Raw genomic sequence first — 19,036 nt, forward strand, 5'->3', positions numbered from 1 at the left:
CCCATTTATAATCAGAGATCATTTTTAGGACTCACTGCTTTCTAGCAATTTGATCATTTTGAACTCTGAGTATTAGAACTGTTGATTTTTATTTCTGTTTTTTGAACCTTCAGAGAATAACTATTTTCAACCTTAATTTTTTCAATATCAGAACTGGAAAGAGCGAAGAGGCTTAAAGGCGTCAGTATTTCTTCACATTCCTTTTCTTTGCACTGGAGCCTGCCCTCTGGCCATGTGGATGGGTATCATGTGGATCTTGTTCATGACACTGGCTTTGTTACTATCAAAGATCTTGGAGGTGGAGAATATCAGGTATAGTTTTCATCATTGTACTTTGCCAGCCTGCTGTGTTTCTATTAAGTCCTAGAAGGAAAGTTCTTGTGAAACTTATGTGCTATGAGAACTCCTGGAAGGGATTTCTCTTTAAAGCATAAAATGAAGACAAAAGCATTGATGTTGAAGTGATGAGTATAAGTTTCAACATTGGTGGACTGTTGCCTTAGCAATGCCTATGCTTTTTTTGTTTTTAACTCTACCCTGAACCTGCAGCCAGCCATCCAAGAGTTCATGAATAGTTTAACAAAGAAAGGGCAGAGCTATTGAGTAATCCTGGCTCATTAATTGTGTACTTGCCAGGAGGATCTGTCTTTAAATCATTAATGCAGGCAACATTTCTCTTTAGAGCCATCAATGTGATTCTACTGCCTGAAAAATGTAATAATGATGGATTTTCTTATTATTTTTCTTTTATCTTTTATTGGAACTTCAGAGACACAGGTATTTTACATGTACTCTTAAAAAAAACAATGGCTAAGCCCAGGCTGTAGGAGATGTTTTAAAGTCTTAAGTAATTGTTGTTTGTAACAAAGAACTGGGATAGACAGACTTACTGATTTAGGTTTGAATAGTATAGAATATTTAGTGAGTTGTTATTTTTATTTTATCAATTCTTTGGTAAACCATTATATAACAAGACTATGTTTTGTAAAAATTTTGTTTGATAATATTTTAAACTGCAATTATGGAGTGATATGTCCATCTTTTATATAATGATAGAAGTATGATTGTAGTTCGTCTTTTAGGAATAGTTTTAATGTAATTGTTTGTTCTTGATATTCTAGGTTGATGTTTCCAATGCTATTCCTGGGACACGGTATGAGGTAACTATCTCTCCAATTTCTGCTACAACATATAGCTCACCTGTTAGGACAGTGGCAACAAATATAACAAGTAAGTATATGACTTAAATTACTTTTCATTAAGTATTTGGAGTTAGTTGTCATTGAACAGAAATACTTGTATTGGCAATGTGTATGAAAACAGTTTAGAATAATTAAAGCCACATGGAAACTTAAGAAAGTGATCCCTTTGGACCCTGCTTTCTACTTGTTCTTTAGCTTCCTGGCTTTTAAAGCACAAAGGTAACTGCTCTTAATTTTTTTTGTAAAAGGGTTCAGAGAGACTGTTAATTGTAAGATTTAAATAATATCAAGCCAAGAAAAAACTCAACTGTTTACTTGCTCAGAAAAGATTATCCACTTTGTGAAGCTATTTCTTGTTTACTTAATTCCTATGTGTAAGGCTTTTACTAAGTTTCTTTAAAACATGGTTTGGCATTCAAAATATATTTGGCATGTATACTTAGCAGCATTCCATTTTTTATACTCTTATAAAAGAATGTTTTTGGTATTCTACAAGCTACCTTTTTTGTTCATTTATTCATTTATTTTGTAACAGAGCACTGGGGAGTACCAACTTACATTCATCTTTAGGAATTTTGAAAATTTGCCTTTGTAAATATGTTTCTCAGATCTTTTTGGGAATACAAGAATTATTTGATCTTTTAACAAAAAAAGAAAAATTATTATTTTATTTTACAAAATAGAGCCAGGGCCTCCAGTCTTCCTAGCAGGAGAAAGAGTTGGATCTGCTGGGATTCTTCTTTCTTGGAACACACCGCCAAACCCGAATGGAAGGATTCTGTCTTACATTGTTAAATATAAGGAAGTATGTCCATGGTTGCAGACAATATACACACAAGTGAGAGCAAAACCAGACAGTCTGGAAGTTCTTCTCACCAATCTTAATCCTGGAACCACCTATGAAATTAAGGTAATTGTGATGCAACTACTTCCTACTAAAGTATTTAATCTATTTTCAAATTGAGGGAGGGGTCAAAACTTGAAACTAAATTCAGTCTGTAGTGGAAGATGGATAGATTGAGTCACTATCTTGCACCTACCTGGCATTTTCAAAGTGGGTGAAATGTTTCAGCCTCTCTTCATTTCAATTTATATGAACATGTATGCACTATTTCCCTTGGTGTGGTTTACAGAGAATAAATTAAGCTTGAATTAAATAACACAAGTTTTTGAATGAAAATTCTGCCATATTTTGGAAGTCTTAATAATTGAATCCACTGACTTCTATATGCTAGGCAAGTTCTCCACCACTGAGCCATAGCCTATGCTAAACATTCTACTTTTTGGTTAAAATTAAAGTTAGCTTTGTTACTTGTTTCCTTAACCCTGTTGTATTTGCATACTATTAAAATATTATATGGTTTTAAAACTTCTGAAGAGCCAATTTTACTGAGAATAATAAATTCCATTCAGTTCAATTAAACAAGTATTTGTTTATTGCCTTTAATATTTATAAAAATTATTCCAGAAGCTAGACATGGTGGTTCACGTGTATCATCATAGCTATGTGGAAGACTGAGATTGAGAGGATCTCAGTTCCAAACCAGCCTAGGCAAAACAATTTGTGAGACTTTGTCTCAAATGAAAAAGCTGGTGAAATTGTACACGTCTGTCATACCATCTATGTTAGAAAGCGTATATAGAAGGATCATGGCAGTAGAACCTCAAAAGATTAGGAAAACCATATTTTAAAAATAATCAGAGCATATACACAATGGAATTCTATGTCTCCATCAGAAAGAATGATATTGCCCCATTTGTTAGGAAATGAAAAGACTTGGAAAAAATTATATTCAGTGAAGTAAGCCAGGCCGAAAGAAACATAGGTCCCATGGTTTCCCTTATTTGCAATAACTAGTTTATCTCTGGGACAAGCAAAAAAGATCAGATAAGATGATGTTAAGTGAAATGAACCCCAAGATAGGGACACAAATGGTTTTTTCTTCCTTGCTATTGTTTCTAGTATTTATAAGGTACCATGTGATTTTTTTGTTGCTTTGTATGTCCCTCCCCCACGGTATAACCCCTGCTTTCACTGTATTTGATGTTGATATAATTTGGGGAGTGGAAGGGAAATAATTGTTTAACTAGGGATACAGATTGACTCATTACAACAATGTGATGTACAAGACGCTATGTTGAAAAATGAACTTTACAATTTAGCTGGGGCCGGGGAGTGTGGGGTGGTGGGGTGTAGCTGAGGAGGTGGAAGGGAAGGGATGGTAGGGGGAAAACAAAGGAAGAGACAACAATACTGGATAAGAAATGCACTCATTACCTTGCTCATGTAACTGTAACCCCTTTGTACAATATTTTCACAATAAAAAACTTAATTTAAAAAAATAACCAGAGCAAAAATGGCTAGAGGCATGGCTCAAAGTGGACTACAAATATGACTCAATGTGATTTTAAAAACAAAGAATTGCTTAGACATTTACAATGTTCAATATGCAATTGTCAACATTGTTCTTTTTTCATTACTAAAAAAGAGCTTATATGAATCTATGAGAATATTTACACTTAAAGAATAAACATAACATTTCCAAGGCATAGTAGAGATTATCTTCTGGCTCCTTGCTATTTTCTATAAGCCTTGGAGTTACTTGACTATAGAGAAAACCTGTGAAAGTTGTCTACAGATGTGACCAGCAGTTTTCCTTCCTGGAAGTAACTGTTTGTGGACTTAAAGGAAAAAAATAAGCACTGGATAGCATACACCAACATTAGGGTTCTCCCAAAAGAAAGTACATTTTTGGGGGGAAGTTGAAACAAAAGAAATGTATGATAGTTACTTCATACACAAATGTAAGTTAAAAATTAGATGTGTACATGTATCTCACACCTGTAATCCTAGCTACTCAGGATGCTGAGATCTGAGGATCATGGTTTTAAGCCAGTGCAAGCAGGAAAGTCTGTCAGACACTTATCTCCAATTAACAACTAGAAAACCAGAAGTGGCATTGTGGCTCAAAGTGGTGGACCACTAGACTTGAGCAAAAAGGTCAGGAACAGAGCCCTGAAACCAAAAAACAAACAAACAAAAACCCCAAAACAACAACTAAAATAAGACAACCCCTTTTTAAATGTGAAAATTACCTAATATAGATATTTTCCATGAACATGAACATATACAGGTGTAATTATTACTGGGTATAATAAATAAGAAGTACATTTTAATGTGATATAATGCTAAACGGAAGGGAATTTTAAACACTATATTTCTGCTTAGATCTATTTTTATGGACTTTGGAATTTTCTTCCTTTGAATTCTCTTATTTCAGGCATATTGGAAGCTTTTATTATCTGATTTATCTCACACTTTATCAATCATTATTGTGTTCAAATAAATGTTAGTGATTGCAGAATTACAAAAGGTATTTGGTATGGTATATATGATATCTTCAATATAAGTAGCCCTGCAAGGAGATCCTGCTAAGTATTTTACATATGTTATTTCATTTAGCCTCAGAGCAATCTCTTGCATAGGTATATCAGTATTCCCATTGAAAGAAAATGAAAATGTGTTTTAGAAGAGTTAAGTAGGCACAAGTAAGTTACTTGAAACTTGGTAGAATTACAATTAAACCAACATTGGTTTAATTTTCATTCATGGTATTTTGTTAATGCTTGAGGGTCTTATTCTCTTTATGGCATTTTCTCTGCCTAGTACAGATTATTTCACTATATTGTTCAGGTCCAAAAATAATCTACATGGCTTTAAATGTAGACTATGTAGTCTGAATTATTAATCAAGTCTAGTTACTTTTTACAATTCATTCTTCTGAATATTTATTTACCCTTAGAATATCAATTCTAAACCCCAAACCATAATATCAAGTCCTATATTTGTTAGGAAAACAATAATAATTTCTTCTATGAGTGGATATAAGGGAAAAGGTTGAGCTTTGGAACAAGTACTTCAACTGAATTCATGTTTTACCATGATTTGCATGTGACTGGAGGCAAATATTTTTGACTCTTCTAATCAAGTTACTTATCTACAAATTGTTAAGCAGATTATCTCCTATTTTGTTTTGTGGATAATGTTATTATTGCTATCTACCTTAGGAGTGTTGTTAAAATTTTAGAGGAAAAAGCATTTTAGTATATATTATATGGACATATCAAAGTTATTATTTCAATTTCAGGAGCAAAAAATTTAATGTTTTTGTTCTCTTTTAGGTTGCTGCTGAAAACAGCGCTGGCATTGGAGTTTTCAGTGACCCATTTCTTTTCCAAACTGCAGAAAGTGGTAATTTCCCTACACTGTTTATGCTAAGTTAACATAGTTGTGAGTTTTTGTTATTTAAAATAAATAGGAATGGAATCCAAAGAACAGCCTGGCGCTGGTGGCTCACACCTGTAATCCTAGCTACTCAGGGGGCTGAGATCTGAGGATCGCGGTTCAAAGCCAGCCCGGGCAGGAGAGACCGTGAGACTCCTATCCAATAAACCACCAGAAAACTGGAAGTGGCGCTGTAGCTCAAGTGGTAGAGTGCTCGCCTTGAGCTGAAGAGCTGAGAGACAGTGACCAGGCCCAGTAGTTCAAGCCCCACGACCGACAAAAAAAAAAAAAAAAAGGAATCCAAAGAACACCAACTCTAAGATGAATAAAATTCTTCTGAGCATGGCTACCCTGTTCCTTTTACTCTTCAGATAGTTAATTAAAATGAATACTATTCTCTCTGATTCCAAAAGTTGTTAAAAATTAGAAAACTTTGAAAATTAAGACTAAAAACCATACAGTTAAAATTATCCAGGTTTATCATGTAAAACACCTCTATTACTGTTTTGGTGCATTCTTTTGGCAGCTAGTCGCTTTCCCTCTGGGGATGAATCTATTGACTTCATTAATGAAAACAAATTTAGCTCATGTCTATTGAGTCTGTATCCTGCCTTGAAGTTTTTGACATCACATTGTGAGCATTTTGTGAAGTTAGAGTTTTGAAAAACAGAGATCTTTATGGTTATCCTATCATTCCACTCTATGCAGTTATGACCACCAGTGTAAGCATGGCCTGTCTTTTGGTGACTAGGAGAGAAAGTCTTGAAGTTTTCCATGACTCCTCTTACAGTTTACCTCTATGCCATCAGAAACCCTTACCGGTATGATGATCAGAATTTGTCCTGAATCCCACCCCTACCCCTTTCACCCTGTTCAACCCCTTTGCATTTCATGCTTGAAGACCAAAAGCTTGCCTGCCTGTAGCCTACTTTCCCTATAAAAGAGAAGTAAGTCATAGTGTCTACTTCTTCCTTCCCATTACTATGTTCAAAAAGTTTTTTTTTTCTTCATTGGACCAATTTGACTTGTTACATGTTCATTTGCTTAAGTTTTATTGTAAATGTTAGCCCATTCATAGTTTTAATTTTTTCTTAATATTGCCTTGTGACAAAAGATGATATATACAGATCATGAGTTCAATGTGACAGAGCTTTGAATTTCCACCAAGTGATCTAATTTCTAGAGATACTAACTTTCATCATTAACTCTCTTGAGTTAATCGGACAGAGAGAAACTCCAGAATTAGTGCTGACAGTACAGAGGGGAGTGTCTGTGTCTGACTTGCTATACTTTGAACTAATTGGATATACAAATATAAATAATATAAATATAAAATATAAATATGAATAAGTTCAATTAGTTTAGTGATCTCTAATATTTTCTCCCAAGTATATATTTTATTACTTTTGTTCTTTAAACCCAAACTTACGGAAGATTCCTATGTAATAAACTTCATTAATAATTGTTTAATTGGAAGTAATTTGTATGAATGTAAATACTCCTGAAAAATGTACACAAAATCAGGGCTAATATACTGAATTACTGTTATTCTATCCACACATACACAAAGCTCAGTGCTTAATGTCCCAGGCAACATATTTCAGGTAAATATACAATTTATTTTAGATTGTAAAACATTAAAAATGGTGTAACATGAATACAAAAAATATAAAGTCTAACTCTTTGGTCTGTTAACACTCGTCACCTTTAGTCGCGTATTGTTTTACCTCAGACATTTTATTTTGTCGTGATTTCTTTCCAGAGTGATTTGGCAGAGGCAGAGGCAGGAGGATCTAAAGTTTGAGGCCACATTGGGTTACCTAATGAGTTCCAGACTGGCTTGAGAATGTGTATAGTCTAACACACACACACACACACACACACACACACACACACACACACACACACACACACACACACACACACACACACACACAGAAACAAGCCTCTGATAGTCTTTGTTTTAGATTTGTAAATTTCTTAATGGCTTGAAAATGTGTGCTTGTATTATTATATCAACAGTGATACATTTGTTCTGATATAAGCTTGTCTGTATTTTTATATGCTTATGTATTTGTACATGTCTCTATTTATACATATTCTCCAAATATGTGTAAAGATATTCATATGAATGGTTAAAAACAGAATTTTTGGTACTCCATTATTAAATGTATTTTTGCTCTTTTTTTTTTTAAACACCACATAATTGGTGCTTGAACTGAGGGCATTGTGCTCACTTTCTTTATTTGCTAGACTGGCTCTCTACTACTTGAGCCATGATTTTTTTTTTTTTTTTTGGTCAGTCGTGGGGCTTGAACTCTGGACTTGGGCACTGTCCCTGTGCTCTTCAGCTCACAGCGAGTGCTCTACCGCCTGAGCCACAGTGCCACTTCCGGTTTTCTAGTGGTTTATTGGAGATAAGAGTCTCACAGACTTTCCTGCCCAGGCTGGCTTTGAACCGAAAACTTTGGATCTTAGCCTCCTGAATAGCTAGGATTACAGGTGTGAGCCACCGGCGCCCGGCTTGAGCTATGATTCTTGCCTGGCTTTCCCTAGCTATTTTTGAGACAGAGTCTCATGGACATTTTTGCTCAGGCTGGCTTCAAACCGCTATTCTCTGGATCTCAGCCTCCTGAGTAGCTAGGATTACAGGCAACAAGCAAACTGTGTCTAGCTCATTAATGATTCTAATTGAATCAAGATGGATAAGTACACTCCAGGAAATATCAAAAACTAATGACATTCTGGTGCATAAAATCAAGAAATAGAAAATGGATTATTTAACACTGCACAGAGAAGAGCCAAAGTCAGATGTCAAGTTCTATGGGATCACAAAAAAAGAAGATATACAAAAAGAAAACAAGATAGTACAAATAATCTTCCTTAAGTAATGTTGCTTAGCAAATTTAAATGATAATATTTATGATTTATTCCTTTAGAAATTTTGCTTCATAATCCACTAAAAATGTGACCTATAAATCCCACATTTCTCTGCATTTGATTAGCCCTTTAGGATTGCTAACTTCCATTGGAAATATGGCTAGTATGGTATATATTTTTGATGTATAAATACTTCCAGAGTACTTAAAATATACATGGACTATATAAATAAGAAAATTTAAAAGATGATTAATATTCACGATAAAAGTTTTAATTTTATCATTCCACAGTATTATATGCTTAACATTTTCCATTTGTTTTATTCCATTTTATCTACTCTAAAGAAATTGAGAGCTAAATCTTTTGTATCATAGAATTACTGTATTGTAATTATATTTCTTAATCTTTAATTCCATTTTACCAATTCCCATGGAGAAAATTTCCACCCACTATTTCATCCATTTGTAATCATTCCCAGTAATAATTGAATTTCAATTTTTTCCATTAAAATGTTTCAGGCTTAAAATTTCTGAGTTACTTCTATCTAACATATATCATTCACATAGAGCCCCTTCCCAGTGTCTAATTTCTCATAATTTATGTGGATTTTCTTCACAAATCAAATTGGCATTTTTAAATATAATGTAAACTCCAGACATTTGGCATCTTAATACTGGTCACTCTGATCATCATATATTACTTTGCCTAAAATATTTTATCTTCTGATTGTTTTCCAAAATGACTTGTCAGTGGAAGAGACAGAAGGATTTCAAGCTTGAGGCTAACCTGTGCTATCTTATGAAGTAAAGGCCAGTTGGAGGTAGGGGGAGATTCTGTCTCAAAGCAAACCAAAAGTACAAAAAGAAGCAAACAAAACTTCAAATTGACTTGTCATTTTCTAAATTCTAGAGTATCTTCCTATATTAGTTTTGTATTACCATAAGATAATGACATTAATTTTTCTTCATGTGGCTTCATATTGCTCTCATTCCAACTCATATAGCATTCAGGGTATTATTATCATTATTATTATAGATAATAAATAATTGATAGAAAAGAATGAAATTCTGAAGAAAGCTATAAATATCAAAATACAGTATTCACAATCTGGTGATTGCCTGAGTATCTGCTTTACATTAGGTACAAAATTTCTAGAAATGCATGTTTTTGGTGTAAATTTTTGGATAATCATTTTACATTTATGCAGTATCTAGGGAGTTTACACAATTTTAAGTATTTAAGGAGGTAATAAATTTGTCCTAACTTGTTCGTGAACTATCAACTGATGTTTTTTGAGACAGGGATTTACTATGTAGTCCAATCTGACCTAGAATTCAATTTTTTTTTGCTTTAGCTTCCCATATGCAAGAATTATGGGTGTGTCCCATGATGCCTGGCTTTATAACTATTTGAAATCTTCATTAATGCTCATCTTTGTCCTATAATCTTTCAGTATTTGATTTTTTGCTTCCATTTCAGTTTATTTTTAGAAGTTACATTGAGATAGATTTTATCCACAATATTTGCTATGTTTAGTGTCCTATAACATGGCAATTGGATTTCCCAACAGTATATAAATACCATTCTTGGTTTCATAACTTGTTTATTTTTTCTGTCAATCTTTCATTTCCCCAGCTCCAGGAAAAGTAGTCAATCTCACAGTTGAGGCTTTTAACTATTCAGCAGTCAACTTGATTTGGTATTTACCTCGGCAACCAAATGGCAAAATTACCAGCTTCAAGATTAGTGTCAAACATGCCAGAAGTGGAATAGTAGTGAAAGATGTCTCAATCAGAGTGGAGGACATTTTGACTGGGAAGTTGCCAGAATGTAATGTAAGTGCCCTGGACCACTTGCCATGTCTCAGAAATGTTAGGCAAATTATTAGCCCCTCTACATTGCATGTTTTACCCAATGTGGTTATTAGTTACCTTATCACTTCTACTATCAGGCCTTAGTATCGTACTCTACACAAGGGGGTATATTTAGGGCATATGACTTGTAGTGCTGGGGATTATCCTTTATGGAGTTATAGAAAGACCTCTCACAATGGGTAGGCCTTGGATCAGCCCCAGAGGAAGGATAGATGAAGATTTCATGATGAAAGCATTTGTGTTCCAGATATAGAACACTTTATAAAACCTTGAGATGGAAAAATATGTAAGATCTTCCTGGAGGAAAGGCTATATTTCTGTGAGACAGGAGGAGAGGGCACACGTGGGGAGTAAGTAGTCAAATACGAAGTTGTAGAGAATTTGTTGTCACTCTAGTCATGGATGAGAAGCCTTGGAAAGGATTATAACAATGACAGTGGCATCATCTTTTCTCAAGGAGTATATGTTTTGACTATATTCAAATTCATATGCACATATTCCCATATCTAATGACGTGCTAGCAGCATTATCTTTTTCTTTTAATGGTGCTGGAAATTGAATCAGGACCTCATGCATACTGACAAACATGGGATCACTGAGCCATGCCTCAAGACTGTGATATTATCTTTTCAGTACTTAAGATTAAAAAAAGTGCAACAGAAAATTGCCTATGATTAAAATCATCTAAGCCTTTAAATTAAAAAAAAACTCTTTAAACTCATTAAAGCCTTTCTTATTAACAATTTTGCAGTGGTTTTATCTTCACTAGAAATCACTTTAAATTGTGTCTATAGGGAAGATTAAAATGTAAAATATGCTGTTCATGTACTCTTTGAGAAAAGTATGGTCATAAGTAGATATAATTACAATGTGACAAATTTATTTATAGCATAGTCTTTTGAAATCTTATTAATTAGCATGTACACACATACACACAAACACACATGGAAGAGTAATAGCATTTCTTTTTTCTTATAGCAACAATTATTTCCTTATAGCATAAAGAAAAAGAAATGAGTTACATTTCTTGTTTTATCAAAAGATAGCACGTTGTTTTTCCGCTGATGTTCGTTTCATTCACTAGGAGAACAGTGAATCATTTCTATGGAGTACCACCAGTCCTTCTCCAACACTTGCTAGAGTTACGCCTCCACTGAGAACCACATACTCCCCAAACACACTGGCACGGAGTAAGATCAGCTCTGTGTGGAAAGAGCCTATAAGTTTTGTAGTAACACATTTGAGACCTTACACCACGTATCTTTTTGAAGTTTCGGCTGTTACCACGGAAGCAGGCTATATTGATAGTACTATTGTCAGAACACCAGAATCAGGTAAGATTGCATTTTTGTTATAAATGAGGATGTAAATTATTTATATAAACTCTTTCATTTCATCTTTATAGATTATTTTATTAATCCTCTTTACCTCTCAGCAACTGTTTTCTTTTTTTAAACAAACATCCCACCTAGATTTATTTTCATACTTCAACACTCTTACAGTGTTACTTTTATGTGATTCTTATAAACCTTTGGTTTCAGAGTGGTATTTTCTCTTTAACTTTATATTCCTTATTTTAAATAAATATCCTATATTAAATTTTCTGTGAAATCATTTTAGTTCCAGAAGGCCCACCACAAAATTGTATAACAGGCAATGTCACAGGAAAATCCTTTACAATTTCATGGGACCCACCAAATATAGTGACGGGCAAGTTCAGTTATAGAGTGGAATTATATGGACCGTCAGGTAAGTCTTTTGCATTCACCTTTTGGAACAAGAATTTCTTCTTACTATTTTCAAATCTTGAAAGCATCACACTCTTTTTTTTTTTGGTAAGGATTCTAAAATTTGGGTAAATTAAAGGAAGTAATTAGGAAGATGAGGTCATTTGGATCATTTGTTTGAAACCATAAATGAATAAGAAAACTATTCATGTTTAGAAATCCTCATGAAAACTGAAAAGTGATATGCACCTTCAAGTATTTGAACCAGAAGACCTTGGCTTACAGAACAATGGGTTTAGATTAGTCTACATCGAATGTCTATTTAGAACAGAGTTCATTTTGAACATCAGACCTCTCTGGGAAATAAAAAAGAAAATTTCTGGATCTTCTGTACAATTTTACTGTGAACATAAAACTATTCTGAAAATAAACCCTATTAAAATAACAAGATAGGCAGCTTTATAAAGTGACAAATTCTTTCTTTTTAAAGGATAACTGGAGCATTCACTTGTCAGATTATTTAAGAGCTTCAAGTATTATAGGAAGCAAATTAAGTCAGCTGTAGAGTTCTCTTTTGATCTGAAATTTTGTGGTTCTGTGAAAGAAGTTTAATTCAAACAATGATGAAATAGCATAAACACATTGTCATTTAGTTGAAAAATTGAAAAAGATTTGAAATTCTAAGACATTCTATTTTGTAATTTCTATGCTATGAATCACACACAGGTAATCATTATTCATGAATAGCTCATGTTCCTCAAATTCTGAAATATGTGCAGTCCCTAAAAATGATGATCCTCTCTAGCCACCCACCCCACCCCCTACACAAAAACAGACAGGGATACATAGATACTGCTTTTCTATCTGATTATTATTTTCAAGACTTCTTTGAGGTAAATTTTCTTTTGTCATAGTGTTTGATCAAATTAAGACACATTTAGTTACCACTGTACTTAACAACCTGAAATCATGACTTAACTTGGAAGGAGATGGTTTACAATGGGATATAGATGTATGGTAATCATTATTGGCATGGTATAAGGGAAACTTAGGGGGGAAAACTGGAAGATTGGATATAAACAACCCTTGAATTTGGCTGAAACACACACACACACACACACACACACACACACACACACACACACACAACCTGAAAGGGGGTGGACTAAGTATGGGGTTAAGTAGGAGAGCCAAAGGTTTATTTTTGGTGAAATTTTATTTATGTTTGGTGAAATGAATGAGGAAAAGAGAAAAATAATAGGATGAGCATGTAATTTTGCTTAAAGTCATGTCAATTGGGTGCACAGTACTTTTCTATAGCTCCCTTCTATAGAAGTTCAGGGGGAATTGAAGGCTTAACCAAGCAGCTAATTACTGACAATGACATTGAAATTGTGTACATAGTAAACAGCAAGTAGTAAGAGGTCAAAGAAAATAAGGTAAAAATAAAATAGTAAGATGAATGAATTGGAATTTCCAGTAGACTGGAAAGATTGTTTTCAGTTCTGGAGCAATTGAAGTACAGTTAAGGAAAAGAGGCATTATACAAGTATGAGAACTTGAAAATATAGATGGTTTGTAGTTATTAGTAATAGTGATTTATGATATAGGAAGGAGTGTCTGAAATAAGGCAGAGAAGGAGATTATTTAAAGAAAATGGTAGCATTGACTCCAGAGCTGAGCTGTCCAGAATGTGGTGGCGGTGACCTGGAGGGCTAGTTGGTGTTCTAGGATTTAAAGCTGCAGGCTTGGTGAGGAGGCATGGAAAATTGTCCAGGCTGGGGCAGGAGGAGCAAGGGGAATCCTCCTAGTGCTGGAAGGCTGCATAACTTGCCAGCTGCTTGTGGTGGCTGTGTTCCTAGAAGAGAGCCAGGATTCAATTAAAGCTCCAAGGTGAAGGAAATATCTGTGCCAAAATTGTGGATTAAAAGGATTTTGTTAGTAGCTTACTTGAAGAATTGCGTTCAGAAGCTAAATTAGAAATATTTTCTAAGTACATTTTCTTACAGAAAATGAGAACATTTAGCATTTTGGTAGAATAAATTTGAGATAAGATACTGTTACTATTTCTTTCTTTGTCAATTGTGGGGCTTGAGTTCTGGTCCTGGATGCTGTTACTGAGCTCTTCAGCTCAAGATATTACTCTACCACTTTGAGCCACAGTGCCACCTCTCATTTTATGGTGGTTAATTGGAGATAAAAGTTTCCCAGACTTTCCTGCCTGGGTTGGCTTTGAACCTTGATCCTCAGATCTCAGACTCCTGAGTAGCTAAGATTACAGGCATGAGCCACGGGCACCAGACAGTTCCTACTTTTATATTGGTAAAATCTGGTGTTTTCCTTTCCATCAAAATAATATGGTAATTCAACAGGACTGTATGATTCAATAAAAGAAATATTAAACGCTAAAAGATTTTATATTGTTTTAATTAAATTGGTATCAGTTATTATTGAATGAAATACCCTAAATAATTCACTCATAATTAATTTTAGTACATAGCCTAACTGGTCATTGTAAAAAAATTATCTGAAGATATCTTCTTTTTATTTTGTAGGTCAGATTTTGGATAATAGCACAAAAGATCTTAAATTTGCATTCACCAACCTAACACCATTTACAATGTATGATGTTTATGTTGGGGCAGAAACCAGTGCAGGAATTGGACCCAAGTCAAATCTTTCTGTATTTACTCCTCCAGATGGTAAGAATGTTTCCTTTAGAGAGTTAATGACATATTTTGTTGTGAATTTTGGTGAATCACTAAAACACAGTTTTAAAACCAGCCTGCCTGCCTGCCTTCCTTCCTTCCTTCCTTCCTTCCTTCCTTCCTTCCTTCCTTCCTTCCTTCCTTCCTTCCTTCCTTCCTTCCTTCCTTTGCTAGTACCAGGATTTTGAACTCAGGGACTCACACTTACTTATTTATTTGCTTATTTGTCCATCTGGTGCTCTACCATTTGAGCAAAACCTCCAGTCCAGTGTTTTGCTTGTTATTTTAGAGATGGGATCCAGTTAACTTCTCTGTCTGGAGTATCCTCAAATTGAAATTCTCCAAATTTTAGCCCCCTAAGTTGTTAGCATTACTAATTTGGGCCACTGTTGCCCGAATTAGTTTATATTTTTAAAAATCCAAGTTACTACCTAATTCATTCTAGATATTTAGCTCAGAGCATGCTTCACAATAAAAGGATCAAGATCAAACAAGATTGAGAAATAATCAGCATATCAACCTCTTAAAAGATTCACAATAATTTTAGCAAGACCCCAAGAACTCATAAGTGGAATGCAATTAATGACATTTAAATGTTTGGTTTAGGGTGCACTTTTTTTCTCAGAAAACTAGATTTTGGAGGAATCTCTTATTTTCCCCACACTTTGTACCTTCTTGTACAATAGATTAACATTTGAAATGGTTTCTAGTTTCATTTGTGAGGCAGTTAACATACAAACAAATCTGTTCAGTTAAATATATCCATGTATGAATTCACACAGCTAGATTGGGCTTGTGTTGGTCAGGTAATCATTCAAACATTTGATCACTAGAGGGCAGCAAGTATTAGGAAATTTTACACATCTCTTCACTAAATACAAACCTGACAGTATCTAATTGTTGAAAGAATGAAAAATATTGTTTTGTCTATTTAAATGATAGTCCTAATATATCTAGTTTCAACACATAGATTAACACTGGAAAACACACTCATATAGGAAATGTCATTAATTGTTCACTTTCAAATTTTACCATTTTGTTTCTTTTGGAAGATTTTTTTAGACTTCCAAGTATATACCATCTCCATCTACTACAGCTCTTCAGAAACTAGATAGATTCATGCATGACTATTAAATAAACAAGCACCCTTGCCTTTGGTCTTAATAGCATTTTCTCTGCCAACTATCTGACCCACTAATTTCGGTCCTTATATTATACCTTCAAATAAGTCCCAAACCTTTGTTTGCTTTCAAGGACAACTCTCAGTTCAATCCCCAATGCTGAAACAAGCAGAAAATGTTATCACCATTCCTGGCCTATAGTATATGACAAAAATTCTCATAAAATGCTATATTGTGTTTTGAACATCACTTAAGTTTTATTTCTTTTTTATTCATCAAGTAAGTACAATTTTAAAAGCATATTTCTAGTGGGATAATTTTTCATATCCAATAATCTGGAATATATGCCTTGATTTACATTTTGTCCCTATTTCGTCCTATGTTCCTAAGCAAACCATTTTACCTGGTGACTCTCCAGGGAGTGGGAGGGGGAAACCATGCGCTCCACTGAAGACTGGAAAGTCATGTGTCATCTCCTCATGGGGATTATTCAGCTCACAAAGTGCTTCAGCAAAATGCTGACAAATTATTAAGTTATTTTTTTCTGCTTCTGACAATCCTAATTAATCCTGGTTCCAGTAACTATAATTTGTTAACAAAGGAATCTAAACTATATGAGAAACATCTCAAAAGTCATTAGAACTATCTACATTCAGTTAAAAATTGGTAGCTCAATATTACATGAGTTTTCATTTCTTGTTACAATATGGTTCTTTGTATTCAAATGAAAATTATTCTAAAAAGATTATAAAATTCTTTTATAATCTACTTAGAAATAGATCTGTTAGCACAACTATTATTCTAGTCTTGGGAGGTTAAGGCAAAGGATCATGGATTCTAGTCCACCTTGGCTATGCGGAGAGACCCTGTTTCAAAAGTCAAGTATTTTACGTTTATTTTCATATGTGGAATTGAAGGAGGAGGAGGAGGAGGTGGAGGAGGAGGAGGAGGAGGAGGAGGAGGAGGAGGAGGAGGAGGAGGAGGAGGAGGAGGAGGAGGAGGGAGGAGGAGGAAGGAGAAGAAAGAGAAGGAAGAAGGAGAAGGGAGAAGAAGGAGAAGGGAGGAGGAGGAGGAGGAGGAGGAGGAGGAGGAGGAGGAGGAGGAGGAGGAGGAGGAGGAGGAGAAGGAGGAGGAGGAGGAGAAGGAGAAGGAGAAGAAGAAGAAGAAGAAGGAAGAAGAAGAAGAAGAAGAAGAAGAAGAAGAAGAAGAAGAAGAAGAAGAAGAAGAAGAAGAAGAAGAAGAAGAAGAAGAAGAAGAAGAAGAAGGAAGAAGAAGAGGAAGAAGAAGAAGAAGAGGAAACAGATTTAGAGGAAGTTGAAGAGAAACTATTAGTGGAACTAGTGTGCATGTGTGTGTGTGTGTGTGTGTGTGTGTGTGTGTGTGTGTGTGTGTGTGTGTGAATAACTGAGGGCAATGAAGGGTGAATACGAGGAAAATACACAATTTACATATTTACTTTCATATTATTTATATAATGTCCTAGTCAAACCCATTATTTTCTACAATTTATACATGTTAAGAGAAATTAAAAAGAGTAAACAAAAAATAAAAATTGCTTTTTTTTTAGTGGTAGCTTTTAAATAATTGACATTGCCTATTCCAAAATCTGACCATGCTGATGAATTTAATTCGGACAACATATTCTTAAGTGTATGGTAAAGCCAAAGCAAATTTTACGGCTCTATTTCCTCCTAATAACTGTTTCCTATCACTAGTATAAGACAATTCAACATCACAGTTTCTTAAAAGAAAATAAATTATTGAAATTTTTTACTAATTCTTCTATAAATAAGCCATGGGAGTGAAGTCTTTTATCCTCAGTAACTTCAACTTATTTTCTATGAACAGTTGTATAATCTCTGTTGCAAAACCAAAATTAATGTTTTTTTTTTCAGGATTGCCAATGGCCTTTAATTTCAGTTTTTGTCCAAAATGCATTTCTAATGGAAGTTGAACTTGCTAAATAATGGAAACATTATTTTGATGTTTTCTTTGTTATAATGTTGCCTGTCCCCATTTTCCCTAATAGCTTTTCACTTAAAACCTTGAAATCATTTGTAATCTTTTTAACCAGTTATATGCCTACTTTGTTTCTCATTTGTTAGTAAGATTTACAGATGTGTTTTTATTGCTTCTCATTTGTTAGTAAGGTTAAAAGATGAATTTTTATTTGCAAATGACTCGTTGGTAGTCATTTTACCTATGCCAACACTTAATGGGCAATCCTTTCAGAATTTATGATAAATCATGAATAATGTTGTTGCATAATGATTTTCTTAGTTTGCATTAAAAGAGTTAGAGCTAATCTACAGTTGTGTGGTTTCTCCTTAAAAATCTGTGGTACAGCAGATCAAGTATCTTTTCATAGATAAGATACAGTCCTGTCTACTTTATTTATTTTATTTTCTAAGCTTCATTTCCACTAAAGGGAAAATATTGAACCACTTGATTTTTATGTGAATTGAAATTTTAGGTGTGATATGGCACTACTGAAAGTTTATTGCAAAGTAGATATTAAAAAAGTTTGATAATATCAGGTACTACTCATAAATTTGGCTTACAAAGAGAGAATAAATATATACGTATAGTAAAATATACTTACATCCTGTTATGCTAGGTATATTTGATATCTTCCCACCATGTTCATATGTTATGTCATGTCGAACAGACCATTTTGCTTATTTTTAATAGAGTTCTCATTTAGTCATTAAACTTTTTATTCATTAAGATTCTACATGAACTCACATTAAACTGGTAAATGTCTGATCTTTTCTATGATTTATATTATATAATACTGATGAAAGCTTTTCCTACATCAAAACTCCAAATAAAGTGTTAAAAGTAGAACGAGAGCTCCACTATTTTAATACTATTGTTATTTTCATGGCTAATTAGAAAGTTGTTCCACCATTGAAAAAGGTACTTTGTTAAATCCAATGATACAAGCATAAGGTCGATGTGCAATAATTTAATTAAATAAATGGGAGATTCACTGGATTAGCCAATGGTAGACATATCCATATTGATTTCATCTCCTGCTTTTGTGATTTGCATGCTGTACACCAGAATCTTGAGTATTGGAATGACTAATATAGAAGTTATAATATTATTCTCAGTATTTTTCCATTGTCTTAAAAGGAAGCAGGCCATTCTTTTTGCTTTCCTTTAAGAAATGTGTATATCTTCGAAACAAAGTTACTACATCTGTACCACTGCAAAAGAGTTGAAATGAATTTAAT

At 34.0% G+C, this 19,036-nt stretch overlaps 1 protein-coding gene across 1 annotated transcript in view; it reads left to right on the plus strand.

Moving 5' to 3' along the window:
* The first annotated feature begins 720 nt into the window (after window positions 1-720).
* Ptprq (protein tyrosine phosphatase receptor type Q) overlaps window positions 721-19,036 on the plus strand; it is a 171,306-nt gene continuing 152,990 nt past the window's right edge. Inside the window, exons 1-8 of the mRNA XM_069989182.1 lie at window positions 721-777; window positions 1,122-1,230; window positions 1,886-2,112; window positions 5,385-5,454; window positions 10,003-10,202; window positions 11,326-11,575; window positions 11,862-11,990; window positions 14,524-14,670. Coding sequence (XP_069845283.1) covers window positions 721-777; window positions 1,122-1,230; window positions 1,886-2,112; window positions 5,385-5,454; window positions 10,003-10,202; window positions 11,326-11,575; window positions 11,862-11,990; window positions 14,524-14,670 — 1,189 coding nt within the window. The remainder of the gene's footprint in view (window positions 778-1,121; window positions 1,231-1,885; window positions 2,113-5,384; window positions 5,455-10,002; window positions 10,203-11,325; window positions 11,576-11,861; window positions 11,991-14,523; window positions 14,671-19,036) is intronic.

This window comes from Dipodomys merriami, unplaced genomic scaffold (assembly GCF_024711535.1).
Source record: "Dipodomys merriami isolate MVZ:Mamm:240054 unplaced genomic scaffold, mDipMer1.0.p SCAF_10, whole genome shotgun sequence".
Lineage (NCBI taxonomy): Eukaryota > Metazoa > Chordata > Mammalia > Rodentia > Heteromyidae > Dipodomys > Dipodomys merriami.